Genomic DNA, 24,104 nt, shown 5'->3' on the forward strand with positions numbered 1-24,104 from the left:
TAAGCTCATAAAAGCCACTAAGGTTAGCGGGTTAGTGTTTTAAAGTTAGAAAATATTAGGGCATTTGAAAATGCATGGAGTGAATGAATACATGTACCCCAAGTATAATTAAATGTATACTTTTAAGGGATACTGTTTATTGACGTATTACTCATGCAAAGAAAAGTATACAACTCCATGCATTTTCACCAAGAAATGTAATGTCCAGATCAAGAAATGGACCATTCCTGATCCCCGAGGCCCTCTTGTGACCTTCGCAATCCCTGCCTGCCCCCAAGGGTAACCACCGTCCTCATTTAACACCATGGGTCTGTTTTGCCTGTTTGCTCTGTACCAATGGAATTGTACAGTGGACGTGCATTCATTACACGTACAGTACAGTGTGTACCATTACAGTGAGTCCTGCTTGACTTCCCTCACTTACCATTATTTTATGAGATTCAGCCATACAGCTGCGAGAGGCAACAACACCCCCCAGCTCTCTAAGTGTGCACGCTTCTTAAACGGCATCGCCAGGGGATCTGCAAGGTGTGGAACTGTAAGGAGTCCACCGTCTCTTCGTTTTGGTCAAGGATTACTTGAAGTAACACTATCCATGTTGCAGTGAGAAAAAGTTGTGTTTCTCAACTTTATGAAGTCTATGACATCGGTCAGTAATTTACACAGTAAACATTCCCAGGGTGAAGGATTAAATGCAGAGCATTTTTCAAGGGGGCGGGGGGAAGAAGAAGAGGGTGGGGAGCGGCAGACTCTGGAGTTCAGGGAATAAAACTTTTGCCACATGATCACTGTTGAAATCAGTCTAATTTCCTGTACTTTGGCAACAGTTGGTACTTCATTTTTATAAACATTTAAAAACTAAGGTTTGCGTGACACCTTTTTACTATTTCACATTTTCTAACCACAGACTGATGGCTTGCTGAAGTGGACAAGAAGAAAAACAAAGGTTGAATTTGCAAAACAAATACAGAAGATCGCCTGTGGTCTCCAAGCTTTGAAAGCACGTGTCCAGCACCCCGCAGGCTGTCCCTCTGTGCTGTTTTATGTAAGATACATGTACCACACCGCGCTGCTATGCACACACCCACACTTTGCAGTCTGCCCACTCTTCTAGGAACACGTACCTTGGGGATTGAAGAAACCAGTCATCCAGAACACATTGGGCCTCCCTTCAAATATCCACATCGAAAACTGAGAGTTTCTCTCCAAAAGTTCAGTGAACCAGAAGCCCAGGGTGGACGAGTCCCAGGACACCCTCTTCCAGATCTGAGGTATGCGAGCATCGTACATGTTGTCCAGGGCATCCCTCAAGTTCTGAAGTTAAAGAGATCATCCAAAGGACTTGTATGCATGCATATAAGCCTAACCAAAGGACACAGACACCAGGGGGTGAGGGCATGAGTGGAGGGGGTGTTTGGGGGGCAATGGGGGGATAAAGACACATATGTAATACCTGAATCAATAAAGAAAAAAAAAAACGAATAAAAGAGAAAATGACCGAAGGTGGAAAAAAAAAGAAGTTAAAACAGAGAAGCAGGAAAAGCCACAAGAAGAGGGAACGACCATTGAGGAACCAGCCACTCACCTCACTCATGATGATGGTCCCTTCGATGGCTAATTTTAGGTCGTTCAGGCTGCTGCGAAGTATTGTTATCACTTTTTGCATTCTGTCAATTTCCTGCCTAAGGAATATGTTCATTGAGTTCAGGTGTCCCATCTTGATCAAGCGAGCTTTCACCTGAAACAAAGTACAGCACAAAGAGGGAGATTGTAAAAAATCGCCTGTCACCCTCCCCCAATGGCCTTTCCTCTCTCTGTTCTCCTCCGTCCTCTGGAAGTACCTCCACAGCCCAGTACACTCTCAAAGATCGCTTGCAGAACCAGACCTGCCATAAGTCCCCCATTTTCCGGTCTTCAAACATGACTGTTCAAATAAAATGATTTTTCTTACCTACTGACTGTACTTCAGTTGATAATTGGAAATGTACTTTAAAAAGCTGAAGTAAAATTGCACATTTTCCCCTTTCAAATGATTAATGACTAAGTGTTCGTTAAATACTCTTTTGCAATTTAACCTTTGTAAGAACACAGTTAGGGATACTTTTTTTTCATAATTCTTGCAGAGCTGCTATCAGAAATGTCACAGACAGATACGGCTGAATCTTTCCAGAGCTGTCACCAATGAATAGGATTCCCAGAGACCGTGTGGCCTGGGCTAGGGAGCCTCCGGTCGAGGCTTTCCTGACTTAACCAAGGGAAATATTTGCCTTCATGGGCGAGTCGTTAGGCACCTGCCATTTGCTCCTTTTGGTACGTCATTTACTGACCATTTTGAAGAGACCGATACAAAAGCCTCGGGTTATGGAAACAATAAAGCACAACAATTATTGAAAAATATGTCAATCCATGTGCACATTTCAATCTCGTGACATCTGCCCAAGATAGGAATGACTACAAATCCCGGCAAGGACTCTGAGAGAGGTCTGGCTTTCCGGCTGGCCGCAATGGGAGAGCTGCCAGCACAGGGGGGAAGGATGAACGCACAGGGAGGGAGAGAGTTCACAGTGACGGCCCCGTCCAAGGACCCACCAGGGAGCAGGGAGCCGTAGGGTCCTCGACCGGAGGTGCCCACTGCCTGTCCCAAGTCACGGGATGCTAGGGACGGATGGCGCCAGACCACGTCCTCATCTTACGGGACACTCTCCCATGGCACAGAGGTCCCGCCTGGGCAGACTCCACGCCCTCCCAGGAAGCCAGAGATGGAGGTGAGCACAGACTCAGAGGGCAGCAGCTGTGAACTGAGCAGCCTGCATGGCTGTGCAGGCAACAAGGAAGACCGAACCCCCCATCTCACGTGCCAGTGGAGGTCCCTAGCCTCCTGGCGTTCTCCTAAATTCCTGTTCTATAACTTTCGTTCTTGCAGGCTCCACTACCCCGTCCTCATCTCGAGCCCTTTACATCATGACTACCCTGTGGAGAGTCACGAAAAGAGAAAATAAGAAATTATACCTTTGCAACCCCATTAAGGGGGAAATAAAGCGCAGGTATTGGTTACAAGGTCAGATCAATAGCTCAGTAACTTTTAGTTCGCTAACAGCCCCAAACAAATGGCCTCACCCCACTTAGGGCTCAAAAGAGAAACTTCCCACAGCAGAGACATGCTTAGAAAACACTTAGCCACCTGGAAATCCGATGCTGGTGCTGATTTTATTTTGACTGTGATTGTTGTTCCAGCCTAAAATTGTCTTTTCATTAATAAATGAAAGATTTGCTGGAGTCTCGTGGGGGATTTCCACTGTTAGTGAGACCAGGCAGTAACGGGCTCGTTTTCACTGTGGAAGTCAACACTGTGATTATATTTCAATTTACAAACATCATGTCACCACCACATCTTAGAGCACATCTCCTCCATACAACAAAGAACACGAGAAAGGAAGTGACCTTGAGAGAGGAAGTGACTGTAGATGCCTTCAGCACTAACTCCCCCCATGTGGCCTCCATATATAGTGATGTCCCCCCCGCCCACCCTCCCCCACCCCCCTGCTGCCGGGGGCTGCTAGGAGGTGGCCAAACAGAGATCCTGGTGAAGTGCCCGGCTAACCCTGAACCTCACGTTACCCCATGGCCTTAAGGCCCTCCTCCCATTGTGTCCGCCTGTGGGTCACAGGCCGGTTTTTACCACCTTTGGAGACAGGTACTACCCTCTCTGTCCTCTGAAGATCACTTCCAATGAACCATTGAAAGTCCTTACAGTTCTTAAAATATTGACTCATTTAAAAAATATTTTCTCGCCTTACTAGCGCCATCTCTACGTGAAGCCATTGATTTCGGAGTCGTGGACAAGTGTCTTGGCACTCATCTGCACGATGAAACAAATCGTTTCAAGAGGCAAGAAAACAATTTTTCATTGCCGGGCACTCATTACAGGTGGGAGGGCGAGGGGCTCCCAGCTGACAAGTGCATTTGCTTAGGCTTGGGGATGCAGGCCAGGGCAGACGCAGGACCACCGTTACACCTGCATTCGGGCATCAGCCTCCACTCGGCTCGGTCCAGGACTCAGGCGGCCTCTGCCAGCGGCACAGCTGGGTGGAAGCGAAGACAGGAGAGTGGACACCCTGGACACAACTGCCCCCTTGGACAAAGCAGGAGGCCAGGTTGGAGGGTCCCTTACAGAACTTTCAGACCATCCGGAAATTTACCACAGACATTTATTTAGATCAGCAGTTCTCAAAGTGTGGTCTGGGGTCCTTCCTCTGAGTTCCCCTGAGATCCTTTCAGGGGACCAACGGGGTAAGTTTTTCACAGCGACACTGACTTTTCACTCCCCTTGTCTCGGGCATGCACAGAGGAGTTTTCCAGGGCTGTGACCTGCTCTCACAGCAGACTGAACACAGAGGTAGGCGTGGGACCCCCACTGTCTTCTATGAAAGCAGATATTAAAGAGATTTGCAAAATTAAAACAATCCCACTCATTCCCATGCACTTTCCTGTTTTGAAAATTGTATTTACTTTTTAAATAAAAATGCCATTTGCCCTGGCTGGTGTGGCTCAGTTAGTTGGAGCATCATCCGTGCACTGAAGGGTTGTGGGTTCAAATCCTGGTCAGGGCACATAGCCAGGTTTTGGGTTCAATCCCCCGTCAGGAAGCATATGAGAGGCAACCAATTGATGTTTCTCTCACATCGATGTTTTTCTCTTTCTCTCTCCCTCTTCCTTTCTCTCTCTATAAGATCAATTAAAATTTTTTTAAAAGTCACTTATGTTAATACATAATGGGTTTGTTACTGTCACTTTATAATAAGTTAATATTTTTGAAATTTCTCAGTTTAAATTTCTAATATATTAAACATCAGCAATTTACTCACATTAAAAAAAAAAGCTATTCATGGTCTTCAATCATTTTGTAAAGGGATCCTGAGGTAAAACATTTGAGGAAAACTAATTAACAAGCAAGCACCGAGGAGGTCCAAGAAGTAGAAAGTTATTGCCATCCAACCTGGGGAGTGAATTCACTTTAATCGCTTGCTTTCCTAGTACCTGGCTGAGAGGACTGGAAAATGACAAGTGTGGAGGGCAGAGGACAAGAACAAGGGGCAAATTTAAGGCTGGACAAAGCAGGCTTAGGCAAGAGAGGGAGGGAGAGGTTTCCAACCTAGAGGGTGAAGATTTCTGGGAATCCAAAGATGCGAAAGGGTAGAGAGAAGGTGACTGAAAGAGAAAGTGGGGCAGAAAGGAAGTGGAGAAAGGTGTCAGAGAAAGTGCAGACCATAATTTGCAAAATGCTGAGAAAGACCAAGGGTGAAAAGAACAGCTGACAGTGAAGAAGGGATGAGCATACAGGGAAGGGACTGAAACATACCATTCGGCATTGAGGCATTGAGGCATTGAGCTCGCTGGCTTCGTGGAGCCCACTGGCGGCCCTGTACCCTGGAGGTGGGGGAGGTGCAGCTCACCTCGTGAGGAATGTAATCTGGAGGCAGCTTGCTCAGCATGTCTTCAGACAATCTGTAGACAATGGCTTCCCGGGTCTCCCCCACTCCTCCTCCACTCTCCTTGGGTTGAATGTTGGTAATTGTTTCAAGAACAGCGGAAGCAGTGTTACTCTGGTACCTGATGGAAAGAGGGGACTGTTGGGAATGCAGGGAAATACACCTTCACAGATAATGATCAAAGTGCACACGAAATGATGAATCACCTAAATCCAGCAAAAGAGAAAAAAAGGTGGGGGACTTTACCATCAACCAATAGGAATGAAAGAAAAAAAACCCAGAGATCCATTTTACTGTCTCCCAATGGGATACCAAGGACATCATAGAAATGAAACCTCTCCTCCTCGGGGAAAGAGATTCCACAGATGTCCCTGATCATCCAAAGTGTGCCATCAATCTCCTCGCAGCTGACCTAACCACCTCGTGCAGAACAGGGAACCCACCTGCTTTCTTCCTCTCTGGCTTACGGCCTGGTCCTAAGAAGCTGCCATTACAGGACAATTTGTCAGATCAAAGAGCACCACTCACATTTGCTCAATGAGTTATAAACTATTAAAATTTATTTGGTCTTTTCTGTTCTGTGTTCTCACTTTCCCACGTGTGTTATTACTTCCAAGGTAATCTATTGGCATCCATCTGCTCCACCTGTCTAACAGCCGCCATCCATCTTTAGAATCCATATATTCAGGAAAGATTTACGCTGTATGAGGCACTGAGCTAGGTGCTAGAATATGGTGACAAACAGGTCCCTGCCTTGGTCCCTTTCTCTAGTGGAGGAGGGGACATTAGTCAACACCACTGTAAGAAATTCTGTGGAGAAACAGAACAGATGTTTAAGAGAACTTAGTCTCTCCCTCTCTCCTGCTCTCGCTCTCACAAGAATGTGGAGAAACTTGAAACCTCATACATTGGTGGAGGGTACTGTAAAGTGGTGCAGCCACTTGGAAAAACAACTTGGTAGATTCCTAAAATGTTCAGGGTAAATTAATCATACGACCCAATAATTACATTTCTAGTTACCTATCAAGAGAAATAAAAAGACATGTCTACCCAAAGACTTGGGCATGAATGTTCATAGCAGCATTATTTATAATAGCTAAAAGGTGGAAACTACCCAAATGCCCATCAACTGGTCAATAGATAAATTAAATGTGGTCCATTCATATGCTGGAAAACTCTCCAGCAATAAAAAGCAAAGAATACATGCTACCACCTGGGTGAGCTTCAAAAAGATTGTGCTACATGAAGAATCCATACACAAGGACGACATAGCATATGATCCAGCTATAGGAAATGTCCAGAACAAGCAGATCTATAGAGACAGAAAGTAGATTAGTGGCAGCCTGAGGCCAGCGGTGGAGCTGGGAATTGAGGTTACTGACTAAAATCGCATGGTACAAAAGGCAATTCCAGTACCATCCTTTTTTTTTTTTTTTTTTTGGTAACGCTGTTCGCGTATAGGCGCAAAGACAACCTGGAATATTTTGGTAGTGGGATTTTTGTGTGGTGAGCTTTTGTTTCAATGATTACTTTCTATTTTCTGTACTGGCTCTTTTTCTCAAAGAGGAAGTATGACTTTTCTAATAAAGAGGATTAAAACCATTTACATTTTGAAAAATAAGAGGGAAAAAAAACCCTGAGAAGCAAAGCCCACAAGGGTCAAGAACTCAACAGAGATGAATTAGTGACAAATGTTTTGGGTTCTGTGAAATGCATCTTACTAATCCCTACTAAGGTTTATGCACTGCCAGAAGCGCCCCCCACCCCACCCCGCCTTTTCTCACAGCACATGGAATGAGGGAATTACCTCTCTCTCTTCGTCCCTAGGTGTGAATTAAACAACCTTTTGTGGAAATGGCTCCTGCTAAAATTACCCAGGCTTCGTTGCTTGTGAAAAAGCCAATTTTGTGCAAACTGAGGACTCCTGAATTATTCAGGTGACCTTTGATTTATTTAGGACACCAGCATAAGGGTGGAGGGGATGCTTCTGTCTTTAGCATTTTTATTTGACTATTTGGGCCCCAACCTGTGTATCCTAACAACCGCATCCTTCCCAAGTCCCAGCTAAGGCAAACACACCTACCTCTGTGCTCTACATGCCCGGCTGCCGGTAGAGGATGTGCAGTGCTGATGAGGGCCCTGGGACAGACCTGGTGAATGTTTGCAACCCAACCAGGGCTGGGGAAATAACTCCACTTTACCTTTAAACATAAGAATTTCACAATAGAGACCAATAGGCAAAAGCTGATTTTAATACCTTAAAGTGGATTTTGTATAATTTTATATATAATTTTTTATTTTATTATTTTACTAGAGGCCCGGTGCACGATAATTCGTGCACTGCGGGAGGGGGGGTCCCTCAGCCTGGTCTGCCCCCTCTCATAGTCCGGGAGCCCTTAGGGGACGTCCTACTGATGGTTTAGGCCTGCTCCCGGTGGCCAATCAGGGGAAGGCACAGCTCCCATCACCCCCTCGCTGCTGCTGCCTCTGGCCTCCATCTGCAGGAGGCGACCTGGCGATCAGGGGAAGATGACATCCCCATTACGCCTCTGCTGCTGCCACTGCCAGCCGTGCAGCTGCCTGAGCCTTGGCCCTCACAGCCACGGGGTTTGCCTGAGCCTCAGGCCCTGGGCAGCGGCAGCTGCCATCCGCGGCTTGCCTGAGTCTCGGGCAGCTGCTGTGGCTTTTTCCGGAAGGATGCATCAAGTCCCCACCCACCTGCATGTGCCTGGCCGAGCACGCAGCCCCGCCCACCCATGTGCACCTGCTGTGCACACAGCCTCCTGCTGATTGGTCATTGCAGCATGATGGCGTGCCAACCATTAGCATATTAGCTCTTTATTATATAGTATTACTCTCTGATGAGCAACCTCTTTCAGAAAATGAGGTTTTAAAAAATATTCCAAAAGGCACTTATTTAAAAAGTTGAAAGATGAGCATATCAAACCCATACACACACAATTGAACATATGAATAGAGATGAAAACATCCTAGGAAAATGGCACAAAAGGCCCTTGCGATCCATTGCCTGTTGTTTTCTCGTTACTGATTTTTGAAGTATAGCATTATCTCAGTTTTTAAGTCATATAAGGAAAAGGAAAATACAAATGACAGTGCCCTGTGCACACCCACACTTGCCCCTTTGATAATAATACAGGGTGGGGCAAGCATAGGTTTACAGTTGTGAGTACAAGAAATATGCAGTTTATTCTTATATTATTGTTTATTAATTATTCTATTATTTTCCATGTGAACAACTGTAAACCTACTTTTGCCTGACCCTGCATGTAGCTGGTGTCGCATGAAAATAGCTGGCATGACAACAAAATGAAGTTATCAACAGTCAAGGACCCACATGTTATTATGTAACAGAGATTTAATCAGAAATGTAAATGTGTGTGATTCCTATCACTCCGCGACCTGGTTCTGCACTGCACGCCAGCACACGGGGAGGAGGGGGTGTGGGTGTGCTGGAGAAGATGCAGGTGTCACGTCGCTGGGGTCCTGTGGAGCCAGGACACTCTAGGCACGTCCGAGTAACACCAAACCTCTGACTCTATCATGAACTCCATGCATCCAAATCTGCACGGTCTCCCAGAGCTCTGTTCTTAAACCAGACAACTCCCGCCCTGGTTTGCCTTAATCCCCACTTTCCCTCGCCTGAGCTGGCATTTGCACCATCTCCTTTAACATCAGCTGCGCAACTGGGGAACTTCAGAGATGGCTCCCCCTATGTCACTCCCCAGCATCTTTCAGTTTCCAAGTCCTATTTCCAGATCATGTCTAGCACTATGTAGAAACGTCCAGCATCCTCATCCTTCCTGCCTTTGGAACGGTCCCAAACCCTTTCTCAGGACCCCCCACATCTCCCAAAGCCAGTCTCTGCGTTGTAGCAGCATCATCGTCAGGTTGCTTTTCTCTTCGAGCCTTCACCCTCCACCCCCCCACCCCGACTCCAGGCTCCAGGCATGTTAAACTCGGCCTCCCAAACATACCACATTCTTTACAGCTTCCTGCCCCTCCTTGGAGAGTTCCTTCCTGCATGTGCCCTCATCTATGCTTTTGTTCACAGTGCTGATGTGTCATTTTTAAATCGTGTTTAAGGTGTACAAGTTGATCTGATATGCAAACACAGCCTCCTTATGTTCCTCTTTCTTTGTACTCTGCCCCTCTTGCTGGTGCTGCGCCACTCCTCCCCACTCCCTCCCCTTCTCCATCCTGAGAATCCCTGCAGGTCCTTAAGGCACAACTCAGAGGTGGCCTCACTCACTCACTAGCTCACTTTGATCCCTAAATGGAAATTGATTGCTTCTTTGCCTTTGTTCTCAGAGCAATGTGTGTGTGTGTGTGTGTGTGTGTGTGTGTGTGTCCTGATTTTAGAGTTTACCATATTGTATTACATAACTGTCTGCCATTCATTTATTTTCTCTGAAAGATGGTTCCAGGGCAAGGACTGTGACTTACTAATCCGCAAGCTGGCTAGAGAGTAAGTTCTCAGTAAATATTTGTTGGGCTTGAATTTTACTAAACCTCACATCTAAAGGAGAACAATCCTCTAATATTTAAAGGGCTTGAAAATGTAATTATTTGTTTCTTCTAATGGCAAAATATATTGTCATTACTGTGTGTCTCTTTCCTGGCACCTTTCCACCTAAAGATAAATATATCTCAGATCTTTAAAGGTCAAAGAGAAGAAAATCACAGTAAATCTCCATTCATACCAAGAAAATCCTGATTTATTCTTCCCACCTGTTCTAACCACATATGAAATGGCGAAGGACCCCATATCTAGGATTCTCAGGCACTCCCCTGGCTCCCTGTCAGCTCGCATCCTCCTTGGAAACGCTCTGCACCAGGGCTGCGTGCCAGCACACACTGCAGGCGGGTGCAGCCAGCCTGCTCTTGGCCACCCGCCCGCCACCCTCGCCAGCACTCCCGGAGGGCCTGTGGAGGGGCCACAGCTGGATCTCACCCGAGAGATCACTCCCACGGTGGGCCATTTAATTAATCTTTTGCGGTGATTTGAAAACAGTCCCTGAGACACAGCTGTGGAAAGAATCCCTGAAAAGCTGCCCCATTTTGTACATGAGCTGGACAAGCTCTCAGATCACCTCCCACCACACACCGGCCACCGAATGCCAGGGATGTACAACCTCCATTCCCTTTATGTCTTTCTCCACAATTTGATTTTACGTTTGCAAAGACAGAAAAGCAAAGGCCTACCTAACTAGCTACACTGGAGAACTGCAAATATCTCTGTAAGCCTCAGAATCCCAAGGGCTCCCAGAGAAACAGTCCCATAAATAAATGCTCTGAGGTGAAGAAAGAGAATGGTGATACTCCATTTGCTTTGGTCCCGAGTTAATTCTAGAAGAAATTTCCCCTTGAAGTAAAGGTGGGAAGGAGCTCCTACTGGTATTATCACTTGGTGGTTTTGGGGGAGTCGTCTGGTCATCTCTGTTGGGTGGTCATGGACAATACAAATGCAAGACAACTGACACAGAGGGCTGCCTCTAAAATAATTAACCATTTCCTGAGGTATTAGTGCACTATCACATCCAAATCAGCGTCGATTTATATACGTCTTTGCACATGAAACATAATGTGCAATGAGCATAATTTTTAATTGATTTTAGAGACAGGAAGCAAGAGCGTGAGAGAGAGAATGAGAGAGCAACAAAGAAAGAGAGAGAGAGAGAGACATCAATGAGAGAGAGAAACATCCATCGGTTAACTGCTGACGGTGCCTGACCAGGGACTGAGCCCACAGATTCCAGCCTGACTGGGAAAGGAATCTGCCACAATGAGTACAATCTTTTTTTTTTTTTTTTTAATCTGGAACTTAGCAGTGCCAGCAAACAGGAAAAGAAATACAATTAAACTCAAACTGTGTAGGAATGAATACAAAAGTTGTAATAAGAAATCTGATAAATTTCAGAAGGTAGAAAAATATGCAAAACTGCTAATGAGAAAAAGGGCGAAAATAAATAACTGTTTTTGACATTGAGATAGTTGAATTTGCAATGTCCTTGGTATCTTATAAATCTAGATAATAAAACTATTTAAACTATGCATAGTGATTAAACTATGCATTTTTATGGTTCCTGTCACCAAGGTATCTAAGCTCTTGGGAGAGATTTTATTTATTTGAAAGCATTTATTCAACTTGATTTTCCTTCTCTACTTCTGCATTCTTAAGTAAGGATGGACGGAGGGGGGAGACATGTGGTCTCCCTTCCCAAGTGCCCCTCTCCCCTCTACTTTGTGGATGGCTAAGATCAGAATGCAGATTCTGATCAGCAGGGACACATTCTCCACCACGGCCCAGGGGCAGCCCTGAGCCAGTCTGGGAGCGAGAGCGCTTTTGAGTGACGTGGGCAGTCAGATACATTAATAAGGATCCTCTTCGCTGCGACAGTCACATTGATTCAGCCAGTGTGTCTCAGACAGTCCACCCCCTCTTGTGCCTTCAACTGTCCTCTCTGCACAAATGCACTGAAACCCATGTTTCTCACCCCACACAGACGCATCCCTCTGTCTTTCCTAACTCAACATGCCCCGAGCAGGATAACTACACAAAACACACTCCTGTTCCCAACACCTCCATCATCTCAGCTCTCAGACGGGAAACCACAGCAGACCCTTGGACTGCCTTTTTTAGTTCACACTGATGGGGAGAGTTCCATCTTGCAGCAATGGGAAGGGTGTACTTGGGGGAAGGAGACTGGGTTGGGCTTTAACTGGGAAGCTGTGTCTGTTTTTGCTTACTGCCTCCTGGTGGCTGATGCGGGAACAGCATGGGGTTGGAGCGCAGCCCCCCAAGAAGACTCAATTGCCAGGAAGAGTGAGGTTGATTCTAGTTACCAGGTACTTCAGAGCCCAGAGGAGAGAAGGATCAAGCCTGGGACAGAGCTCACTCAGACAGAAAATGACCAAACGCAGCCTGTGGGACAGAGCCCACTGCCTGAGCAGGCACTGGAAAGGGCCATGGTCGCTGGGAGGAGGAGAGCAGGGGTGGGTGGCGGGAGAGGAAGACCCTGCAACAGACCAAGCGGGAAGTTAAGAATGGAGAGAAATCCTGAGAGGGGGCCACGGGTCTCAGGGGCCAGCTGCTGTCTCTGGCAGGAACAGTCCATCTGAGGCAGAGGTCCAGATGTTTTACTTGTCCTCACTCAGTGGGATGGGAGCTGGCGAGACCCTGATAGTCAGTTTGGGAAGGACAGCTGTGCCAGCCCCAGCAGGCCTGCCAGCGAAGGTATGTGAGCTGTGTACAGAGCTGTGGAGGGAAACTTGCCCCGGGACAAAGGATGAATGAATGAAAACTGTAGAAGGCTCCCAGCCTTGTTCCACATTCATTAACCTTATCAGTGTGCCTTTGGGACCTGTTCTGCAGCTTCACTCCACCTCTGGAGCCTATCACCACCCCTGACTGCAGCCTACATCACACACTCCAAGGTGGTCTATTAGTGCAAATAGCCCATAAATGTAGGAAAATGTGCTCAATTTCACTCAAAATTAGAGAAAATAAATTAAAACCATGCTGAGGCACCATTTCTCACTGCCATACTGGTGAAAATTCAAAACTTCACCACTGCTCTGTGGGTGAGACAGAGGGGCCAGGCACACTAGCACTGCTGGTGAGAGTAACAGCACAGCCGATGGAAGGGACTAGCCCTTGGTCTAACCAGCATCCCAGCAGAGCAATTTACCCCAAAACACATCTCCCACAATATGGGAAACCGCACGCAGGAGGTTATTCATTGAGGAATTATTTGGGGCAGTGAAGAATTGGAAGCAGCCCTAAATGCCCACCCTCAGGAGAAGGATGCAGAACACGAGCACCGAGGAGCCTGCAGCTGTACAGTAATGAGGCCGGCCTCTATGCACTGAATGGAGTGGTTATAAGATACACTGTTAAGTGAAAAAGGCAAGACACAGAATTATATGTCTTGAGTATGGCAACTTTGTTTAAGAAAGAAAGGGTCATGAGAATACATATGTAATGTGTATGTATGTCTGGGCAAAAAGAGCACCGGAAGATAAGCTGGAAATTAATGCAGTTTGCTGCCTTTAAAGAGAGGAGGAAGTGGGTTGGAAATGAGACTTCTCTAAGAACAACTTACTATCTAGCTGTGACTTTCAGCCATGTTCACGTTTCACATAATTAAAACAATGAATAGCCCACCCGACGTGGCTCAGTGGTTGGGTGTCAACCAGGAGGTCATGGTTCGATTCCCAGTCAGGGCACATGCCCGGGTTGCAGGCTCGATCCCCAGTGTGGGGTGTGCAGGAGGCAGCCAATCAATGGTTCTCTCTCATCATTGATGTTTCTATCTCTCTGTCCCTCTCCCTTCCTCTCTGAAATCAATAAAAATATATTTAAAAACCCACAATGAACAAAGATGGAAAACACTAAAATGTAATAATAACAAAGCACCTACATATCAATGGATGGCATAACCACTCAGAAAATAATTGGCCTGACTTTAGAGCAGAGCACTCCATGCGCCCTCAGAGGGTCTGTTCTAAGGTCAAAAAGGACAGCAAAGAAACCTTGACCTGCACGCAGGATGTTGGTGGTTGTAGGGGTGCCAATGGGGTGATTCAGAGCAAGTGAGTAAAGATATTGAAGTTGCTGGGAACCGGAGTTCTCACCGTGGGAGGAAGGAGACAGCAACATGAAAGGAGGGAAGACATGGCACAGCCCTGAGGCATACCATTGGAATCGGACCTGTTAGTATCGGCCTGTGATGTTTTCAAAAATACGTATTTCCTAGCTCATCCACTGAGAGGGCTACAAGCACACACACACACACACACACACACACACACACAGAAATAAATGCACTTATATGTGACGTAGCTGTAGACATATAAATATACAGAGGTTTAAATGTAGAAAAAGAAAAGGCAAATGGAACAAAATGCTAGTAATCAGTGAATCTCAGTGAAGGGTCTATGAGAGTTTACTGTGTACTTGCAACTCGTCTGAGAGCTTGTAATAGCTCAAATAAACGTTCCGGAAAGCCTTTCTGTGCCTTCCCACGTGAATTACCCAGTGGTCGGCAAACTCATTAGTCAACAGAGCCAAATATCAACAGTACAACGATTGAAATTTCTTTTGAGAGCCGAAAACCGACTTCTGTGCATGGGCCACGAAGTTTCAATCGCACTGTACGTGCGCGCCCGCACGTGGTATTTTGTGGAAGAGCCACACTCAAGGGGCCAAAGAGCCGCATGTGGCTCACTAGCCACAGTTTGCCGACCACCGACACTTTAGTTGCCCTGCTCTGAGCTGTTCCGAGCTTCGGTTTATCTTCCCTGCGAGCTGGTGATCACACTGCCCGTGGTGATGCAGGCGCGGGCGCGCATCCCGGGAGCCAGGGTGAGATGCGGCCAGCCTTGCTCTGCGCGCCTTGGCAGGAGCCCTCAGCCACAACAGCATCGCATTTCTAGGAACCAGCTCCCACGGCTCCAAGGGCTCTCGCCAAGAATGGAGCCCAAGTTCTAAGCCCTCATACGCAACCACCTCACCTGCTCATTTACAAGTGCATAACAACCTACTGCCCATTTTCCCGCCCGCTCACATGCATCATGAGCCCTTTCTGTGGATTAGCCCCCTCATTAGGTCCTCCACAACCTGAAGAACTTCGTATGGCTGTTGCAGTCAGCAGATGTTCCCTGCACGTGAGGTACGGGCTGGCACGGGAGGAACAGCAGTGAAAAGAGGCCAGAGTTTCAACAGAATGAGCTTATGGTAAATGATGGCAGCCAGACGACAGCAAACGATAAATACAGATGTGTCAGTTGGGGAGAAAATCTATAGAAAAAGGCAGACAATGAGGATGGACTCTGAGGTGGTGGGGAGTGGCTAGCAATTGTTAAATAGGGCAGCCAGGGAAGGCTTCTTTGATATTTCAGCAAAGAATGGAAGAGGTGAAAAGGTGAGCCACAGGGCTATGTGGGAAGGCCTGCCAGGAAGTGCAGGTACGCTGTGGTGAGAGCCTCGGGCCTGTCTGAGTGACAGGAAGCCGGCAGCAGGTGGAGCTGGTGGCCACGGGGGGGGGGGGGGGGGGGGGGGGGAGGGGAGGCCGACAGAAAGGGACCGGCCAGGGGTAGGCGCAGATGGAATCACTGGGCCTTGTAGGTCACCTGGAGGTCACTGTTGGCCTCTGACCTTGACTCAGAGTAAGATGGGCTTTCAGATGGTTCTGGGCAGAGGCCTGATGCGGTCTGATCCACATTTTTAAAAGTCTCAGCTAAAGCAAACCTATTTCTGTTTTCTCTTTCAGATAATGTTTAAGTTGATTCACAAATGGGTCCCGGAGGAATCCTTTTAATTGTCTCTTGCCTCCAGCTAACTTTATGACAGCTTTTATTCTTCAAATAGTAGCCAGCGCCACCACTAAAGGGCCATGGGGCTCCTCCCGTGGGGTCGGAAGGGAGTGTTAGCCACCCGTGGGCCTTGGGAGCGATGCTCACATCTTTGAAGATGAAAAGAACATGAGAGAGATGAGAGGGAACAGAGAAGTTAGAATCCAGTGGATGACAGAGGCCAGGAGCCCAAGCCTGGTGAAGGGGGAGGCGCGTGCAGGGCTGGAGCACACGGGGACTCTGGGGCCGCGCGCGAGGGCAGAGGACCGGGTGAAGACGTGGGCTGCGGCTGCAGGTGAGTGATGGGAGAGGGCACGCCGCATGCCATCTCAGCCATCACAGCTCAGAACCTTCCAGGGGCCTGTTGGCTTCTCTCTCCTTCCTAAAACCGCCCTCCTAGAGCAGACTTTGTGGCCTTGCATCAATGGGCCGGAGGAGACCACCCAGAGGAGGCTGAGCGGGGGCCTCTCCATGGAGCCAGAGGCTCTGTCTGTAGGTGGGACTTCCAGGGGGGATGAGGGATGAGACCTCCTCTAAAGGGGCTTGGGACCTGGATCCCCTTCCTACCTCTTCACCCACCTCTGGCCTCTGGGACTGGAGCAGGGACCTCCCTCGCAGCCTCAACACCCAGCCTCTCCTCGCCCGCCCTGTGCGCCTTGCTCACTGCCTGGTGCCACGGGGACAGTTAGTGACAGAGGAGGCCGTGAGCAGCCGGGGAGCAGATCGAGCACAAGCACCACCGCCCCTCCTCTCTCGGCCCTCCTGGCCCTGCTAGGTCCTGCTGAGGACCATTATTTTTAATGGACTTTTTTGAGGTAAGAGGCAAGGACGACTGTCCTATCGGTGGAGAGCATCGGCGCCATCACACCAGCTGGTTTTATGACACACAGAGAAGTAATCAGTGCATAAATTAGAGCCTTCGCGCTGCCATAAGCTCCGGAGCATTGGGATTTAGTGAAGGGAGAGCTGCCAAGATCCGACAAAGTTGTAATTGGGAGACAGAAAGTGACACAATTTTTCATAATAAAATGAAAAGTAGGGAAAGGAGGGAGAGTAAGAGAGAGATGAAATGCATAGTTGTTGCCAGGCTGAGTTACAAATGACTCCTTCACGTTTCAAAAGGGCCAGGAGCTTACGTGATGTCGGCATTCGGGTGAAGCCCAAAGACCTCAGGGTTGTCGAGGGAGGGCAGCGACTGGATGTACTCGAAATACTGGTCCAAGGTTTTGCAGACGGGGATTTTATATCCAGTGTAAAAGCAAAACGACGGTTCAAACATCTTCTCACTGAACCAGACCTGTATGGGAGAGAAAATAGAAGAAATAAAATTGATAAACATCTAAATGAAAACTGCTACTGGAAAAGAGAAAGGGTTGCCTTATTTCCATTTTAATAGTTTTTACTATTGAGGTTGAAAGCACCGAAATGCAACCATTGACAGAATAATGAGCTCGTAGATGAAGAAAAGATGCGAAAGCAATGGAGCCCCAGCCTGGTCCTCAGCAGAGAAGATATTTGCTGACAGTGGAGAGTGGAGCCGGCCTCACAAGTCTGCTCCTGGATCCAGTACCTGGCTGACCTGCCAGCCCTCTGTGTGTGTGTGTTTCAAGATTTTTAATTTCTTTTTAGGGAGAGAGGAAGGGAGAGGGAGAAAAAGAGGGAGAGGGAGGAGAGGGAGAGAGAGAGAGAGAGAGAGAGAGAGAGAGAGAGAGAGGCATCCATGTGAAAATGGAACATTTATCAGCTGCTTCTTGCATGCCCCCTATTAGGGATCGAGCCCTGGGTCATGTGCCCTGACTGGGAATTAAACAGGCAACATTTCTATGCATTGCCCAGGACTTGATCCCTCTTTTAAAGAGGAGTGGCAACACACTGCAGAAAAGATGAGGCAACACACACACACACACACACACACACACACACACACACACACACGAGACAGTTTCTGGCCTTTTCAGTGCTCCCTTCTCCCCCAGTGGTGCTCCTGCCAGGGGGCTGGGTCTGTGCTCAAAGCAGCACTGAGCACAGCACGAGGTCAGGAAAACTTCCAAGCCTCTCCCTTCCCGCCCTGAGCTGGAGAGCTCCCCTGTTAATTAAGTTCTGTCCTTGGCCACAAGAAGCAAATGTATCCAACTGTCTTATTGTTCAGCTTAAGGACATCCTTTTCTCATTCCATATGAGCTGATTATGTGTAATGTAACAGCAAGAGCACAAACATATACTTGGTGTGAATAGACTTATTCGGAAGAGGAAAAAATAATGCTGAATGCCTACCAGCCCGATTTGAGACAATGACTTTAGTGTCTAACAGAGCAATTTTCCCGGTCGGAAGGGAACTAATGGGGAGATAGAGGAGCAGAAAAGCAGGCGGATGTCTGAATCTCTCGAGGACGCCGCATGGAAAGAGGTGGGATTGTGCTTACTCTGGCTAACCACACCCGCGCCAGTATCTTCGCTCCATCGCCTTTTTCCCACTCTTTTTAGGGCCAGCGATTGTTCTGAATATGAAACACCCTGTGTACCCGTTCTCCCGGTTGCTCTATTTGCCACACTCCTATCCTATTCAACTTCTGCGCATGAGGCACTGAGCTTAGAATGAGAACAGGATGCAAAGATGAGGCACACACAGTCCTTTCCTTCAAGGAGCTTGTGACCCAATGGAGGGCTAAGCCGATTACATAATAGCCACAGTACAAAGTGCACAGAGGCAAGAGCCGGGGAAATAGAAATAAGCCAAGTACTAAGGAGGCTTAAAGCAGGGGGAAAGCACAGCCAGACCTGTATGGGAGATAAACTAGAAGAAATAAGGTATGTCAGGTAAGGCTTTAGCTAGGAGGTGATCTTGGAGGTAAACCTTGAAGGACAGGATTGTGACAGTGGGACTTGTGATGGGGAGACCACACTAATGCACATGTGAGGCAGGTGGGGGAAATGACGAAGGCTCGGGTAAATCTAGTGTGGGGGTGAAAGAAGGGACAGAAAGGTGAAGGGGGGCCATATTATGGATTACTGTTTGTCAGGGTGATGAGGTGCTAATTTAAGAAGTGGGGAACAGGTGGAAGTTATTAGAGAGCACAGTGCTGTGATCATGGTCATTCTGAGACAGATTATGTTCTTGGGGATAGGGATGAGGAGGCAGGGGAAGGCCAGGGGCCCTCAGCACATAGACCACCAGTGACCACTGTGGGCTCTGTGCTGTCAAATGACATCTATATATAAAAAAGCCTAAGCGACTGTTACGCACTATGATGTGCAATGACCACCAGGGGGCAGCTGCCCCCTGGTGGTTAGTACACTCCCACAGCCAACCTCCCGCAGCCGGCCAACGTCCCGCAGTCCCTCCCCCTGGGACTGGGTGAGACGGCCCCTATCGGCCCCAATTGCCACCCAGGCCAAGGGACCCCACCCGTGCATGAATTCATGCACTGGGCCTCTAGTATATCTATAAAAGCAAATAGAGCCCTAACTGGTTTGGCTCAGTGGCTAGAGCATCAGCTTGTGCACTGAAGGGTCCCAGGTTCAATTCCGGTCAAGGGCATGTACCTTGGTTGCAGGCACATCCCCAGTAGGGCGTGTGCAGGAGGCAGCTGATCAATTGTTTCTCTCTCATAGATGTTTCTAACTCTCTATCCCTCTCCCTTCCTCTCTCTGAAAAATCAATAAAATATATTTTAAAAAAATAAATAAAAGCAAATAGAGATGTCTCCACCTGTTTTTCCATTAATTTATTTATGCGCACACAAATAGTTGGATTCACTAACACAAATAGCTGAGTTTCATCCAATTTGGAGGACATTTTGGGGATATATTAAAAATACAGAATATGAAGTCTACATGGAATTACTGTGGTAGATTCTAGAAGGTACTTACAAAGACATGCAGTCATACGCCAAAGACAAATAAGGTTCTACAATTGTTGGTTTTAGGAGAGACACACCGTAAGATGCTGAGAATAGAGAAAAGATTAGCCTCAAACTGAAAGGCACAGGAATGGAGGATCCCACTGGAAGGCACTGATATACAATTAAACCAATTCTCTCTCAGACGCTAGGTAACATAGGGTGAAGTGGCAACAAAGAGGTTAGATCCCCTGGTGAGAAGGTAAGATGAAGCTGAGGTTGAGATATCTTTTTCTCCTTTGAACCTGGGTACAGAGGTGAGTTTATCATATTCCTTGATTTTATTGTTCTCATGAGTCCAGGCACCTTTCACCTTAGTCTTTTCCCCATTCAGCCCTGATAGTCACTCCCCGTCTCCTTCCCTCTGAGGGCATCTATTTAAATGTCCTTGATATATGTCCTCGACGATGCATTTATCCCTGTGAAATACACACGTATTACTTTATAGATCTCATTTGATTTCATTAATCTCTGCACTCAGCATTAAGTGTCTAAGACCTGTGCATGCTGTCATACGGATCGCTTCCTCTAAGTGCTGCGTTGTGTTCCACGGCAGGCGTCCACGACATTTAACTCCTCCATGCCCGTGAAGACTCCTAGGTTGCCTTCAACTTCCCACACAATATCACCATGAACATTTGTCGACATATCCACTTGTAGACTCTTCCTAGAAATATTCTGGGATGTACCTACCCAGGACACTTAATTTTAGTAAATTTTGCCCAATGGCTTTCCGGGAGGTCTGGACCGGTCTGATGTCCAGCAGCCTGACTCCTGCCTTCACCATCCTTACCAACACACCTCTCCACACACGGCTTCAGAAAACGTGTAAAAGGTTGAAAGAAAAATCAGCTTTCTGGTAACCCCCCAATTTACCAAAGTACCCCCAAAAGCATGTGTTTTTAATTTTGTTGAGGTTTTAATTTTGTTTAGAGGGTGGAAATCATTGAAACAGAGAATTACCCATATAGATTCTAATATAAAGAACTCAAATAACCATAAAATACATATCTGATTTTCTCCCACTTAGGTAATATATATTGCTTCTTTAACATGTAAAAATTTTAAGAAGCATTTGAGTCTGATGGGCTATTTATACTATTCATCCTTGATGTGAAAGGTGAAAGCTATAATTGCTAAGAACATTCTCTAGAAAATGTTCAATATGATATATGTGGGTTTTACGGGGCACAGAGAAAAAAAATGAGCACTTCATCAATTTTCAATTGTCTGTCCTAATGGAAAAGATGAGAAAACTCAAATTATGGTTCATTTTCCAATCAGTTATTTTGGGGCTTGAAATCGCTTTGCGTGGTTTCAGAGGAAGAAGCAGAGAAATTATGTGCAGTGTTTTCAAGGAGGAGGGAGGTGGGGGGCCCTGGGCATGCACAGTTCATCTATACGGAAGACTCACAGACCACAAGCAGATTGCTAGTTGGTTTGGCTTTGGTTTTAATTTTGTTTTATTGGCTGACTCTTTGCAGCAGCTCGGCTCTATACCTTTCCTGCCCACTCCCCCAGCCCCCTTAAGTTTGGCTTATCTATTACCAAAAAATGTTTTTGCTTAAAAGGAAAATGCAATAAAATGTGTCTCCATGCCTTTTACCCCCAAAATTGACTTACTCTAGCAAAGCAATTAAGTAGACGTTTATCAAAGTCGTCTGTCACTCTGCCTCCATATTGCACTTCTCCAATCATGTACCGAACTGTACTCCATGATACACCCTGCATTAGGAAGAATAAAGAATGATTCACTATCGATCCAAGCAAAAACGTCTAAACATTTTGGGTCTCTCCTAGGGGCCGAGGTCCGGAAAAGGAAGCCCCCGTTCGGCTGCAGAAGCTTCTCATCATGCTGTATTAACAGATCTTTTGCGCTTACACAACTGGAACCGCCATGGTTTGTTCACTAAAGACAGTTCCACAACGCTACACAGCCGTGACTGTGGTGTTCACTGATGGTTTAAAACAGGAAAAAAAAAACACCCTATTTTTCACTCTGTGTTTGTAATCACCTATAATGCTCATTACAGTAATGCTGAGCTGTTAGAGAAGGTTGGTCTAGTGAAGAAAAGAAAAATGAAGTCATCAACACTCTAATATCCTTTCTTAGCAATATGCCTTCTGAATCAGTATGAGAACAACTTGGAAATTACTCACAAGATGTTTCTGCAATGAAATCCTTTGGTATCTCACTCTGTGAGCAATAACTACATTAAAGTATGGATTAATGTCCACAGCCATTTCAGATATTAATAGTTTTTTTTATTTAAAAATCCCTTCAATACATCTGAGGTAGGAGATGTAAGGATGCTTGATTTTTCTTTACTTCCTCTTGGTTAAAACTTTATTTTTCAGCTTTGTGGCCCTTCAAAGCAACTATTTCAAGAGCACTGTTGTTTGGATATGCCAAAATGATAATAGCAGAATATGAACCCAATGTGATATAAATTTTTAATCAAAACGTCATAGTCAGTTTATTATCCCCTTGTAACAGCAAGGAAAAATGGTGGTTTGATCCTAAATTTCCCACCGGCCCAGGTAAAGATTCCCCGTGGCTCACCATCCCCCTGGTGCCATGTCTATAATCTTCCTCAGAATCTACTAGGAGGCGAGGGGAACAGGGCGCTGGCGCTTTAAGCCCTACTAGCACCACACACCGGGCTGTCACAGTGCTGACTCATTTGCTCTCCACAGAAGCCAGAGCCATTACACAGGAGAGGAAACAGGCTCAGAGAGGCCCAGCAACTTGCTCAAGGTCACAGAGAGACAGATCACAGGCCTTTACGGCTCCCCTGTGAAAGGACAGCAGGTTTGCACTCTCAGCTCTGTGACCTTGAGGGAGTCCCTTATTCTCACCAGGAAAACGGGGCTACCAGTAATGCCTTCTGTGTGTGCCCCACAGAGCTGTGAAAATGGGATGAGACCCTGCCTGTGGCCTAATTATCAGACCAGAGTGCTCAATACATAACTAGTGGCCATTGTTAGGAACTGTTGCAATTCATATGCATGAGCTCAAACATCTGTTCAGATGTGATTCACGTGCAAAAGAACTTGCCCATGGCTGGGAGATAACGTGTCACTTGCGGAGGCACAGGGGGAGGAAGAAAGAAAAGTGTGACTTGAGGTGCGTTCTCTGGAAGTGCTCTTGGACTCTTGGCTGTGGTGTGAGGACACGAGTGTGCGAGAGTCCGAATGCACTCCCGGGGGCAGGAGGGAGGGAGGGGAAGGGCTGGGCCAGCACACAGCTGATGGGAAGCAGCAGGCTCTGTGCAGGAGCTGGGGGACCTCAGCAGGTTCTCTGAATATCACACTGAAAATGTCTATAGAGGCTTGATTAAGGACAGTGATAAAAATAGAAAAGAGAAAAAATGTCACTCACCTTTTTAATATCACATTCATCAAGGTGATTCTGAATAAACTGAACACTGGCTGTAAAGTCGGCAGAATTGAACTCATAGGGAATATTCCATCCCAAGGGGCCGAATTTGCGGCGCTCCTTAAAGACACCAGAGGAAAGTACTGAGTGAGGTGTTTAAAGTGTATGCAGTTGACCCCTTCTTTATTGTCAACATATAAAGTAAGTACAATTAAAGCATGATATCAAAACTGATGGACATAAAAGAACAGTATTCAATTTGGGATATAATAACCTTTAAAATATTATTCCGTGGCTCTAGAGACAGATGGCTTACAAGAATAAATCGCCAAATACTTGCTGAATTGGCGTTCTTGGGTTTAGAGAAGTCTAAGTCTCCGTTGCCAACTCAAAAACAAACAAACAAAACAACAACAAAACAGGTGCTCAAAAAATATATTGAATGAATTGTTTATTCATTGTTTATTCTAAATTGGACTCTTGGAAGTTTCAAATGTTAAATGTAAGGTTTTGAATTTTTGTTTTTCAACTTGGATAACTTAAGCACTCAAGAGCAAGACTCTCTGCTAGCTTCACTTTGTAATCTTGCAATTTCGGCTTCTGAAAACCCATATTTCTAAAACATGGCACATCATTCTGTCTCAAAATGCTCACATTGCCCTCATTCACACTCTCCATCTGCGAAACTACTCACAGTAACCAACTGCCTTGCTATTCTGGAGACCACTTTAAAGGTATGCTGTGTTAGAACTGCTATTTCCAGGCCCGGACCACCTAGCAAACCACCCAGATGAGCTCAAATGTTTCCATACCTCAGCTTCCCCTGCCCAGCATGCGGCCAGCCTCTCGGGAAGGTCCAGTGGTTTCTTTGGGTGATCTCCTGGGCCTCTGACCCCACCACCTGAGGTGAGGACCCACATGGAGAATAGAATCCCTGTGTATCTGTGGGGAGCTGTGATTACA

At 46.6% G+C, this 24,104-nt stretch overlaps 1 protein-coding gene across 1 annotated transcript in view; it reads right to left on the bottom strand.

The window, feature by feature from the left end:
* The window catches only part of DNAH8 (dynein axonemal heavy chain 8), a gene marked incomplete at its 3' end in the record, with an annotated part of 280,160 nt that overhangs the window by 12,245 nt on the left and 243,811 nt on the right, over positions 1 to 24,104 (bottom strand). Inside the window, exons 82-87 of the mRNA XM_080664997.1 lie at positions 23,145 to 23,261; positions 21,386 to 21,487; positions 17,000 to 17,160; positions 5,454 to 5,610; positions 1,586 to 1,738; positions 1,125 to 1,314 (exon numbers count right to left, since the gene is read on the bottom strand). Of these exons, the coding sequence (XP_080521123.1) occupies positions 1,125 to 1,314; positions 1,586 to 1,738; positions 5,454 to 5,610; positions 17,000 to 17,160; positions 21,386 to 21,487; positions 23,145 to 23,261 (880 nt within the window). The remainder of the gene's footprint in view (positions 1 to 1,124; positions 1,315 to 1,585; positions 1,739 to 5,453; positions 5,611 to 16,999; positions 17,161 to 21,385; positions 21,488 to 23,144; positions 23,262 to 24,104) is intronic.

Source organism: Plecotus auritus (genome assembly GCF_963455305.1).
Source record: "Plecotus auritus genome assembly, chromosome: 4".
NCBI classification, from domain to species: domain Eukaryota; kingdom Metazoa; phylum Chordata; class Mammalia; order Chiroptera; family Vespertilionidae; genus Plecotus; species Plecotus auritus.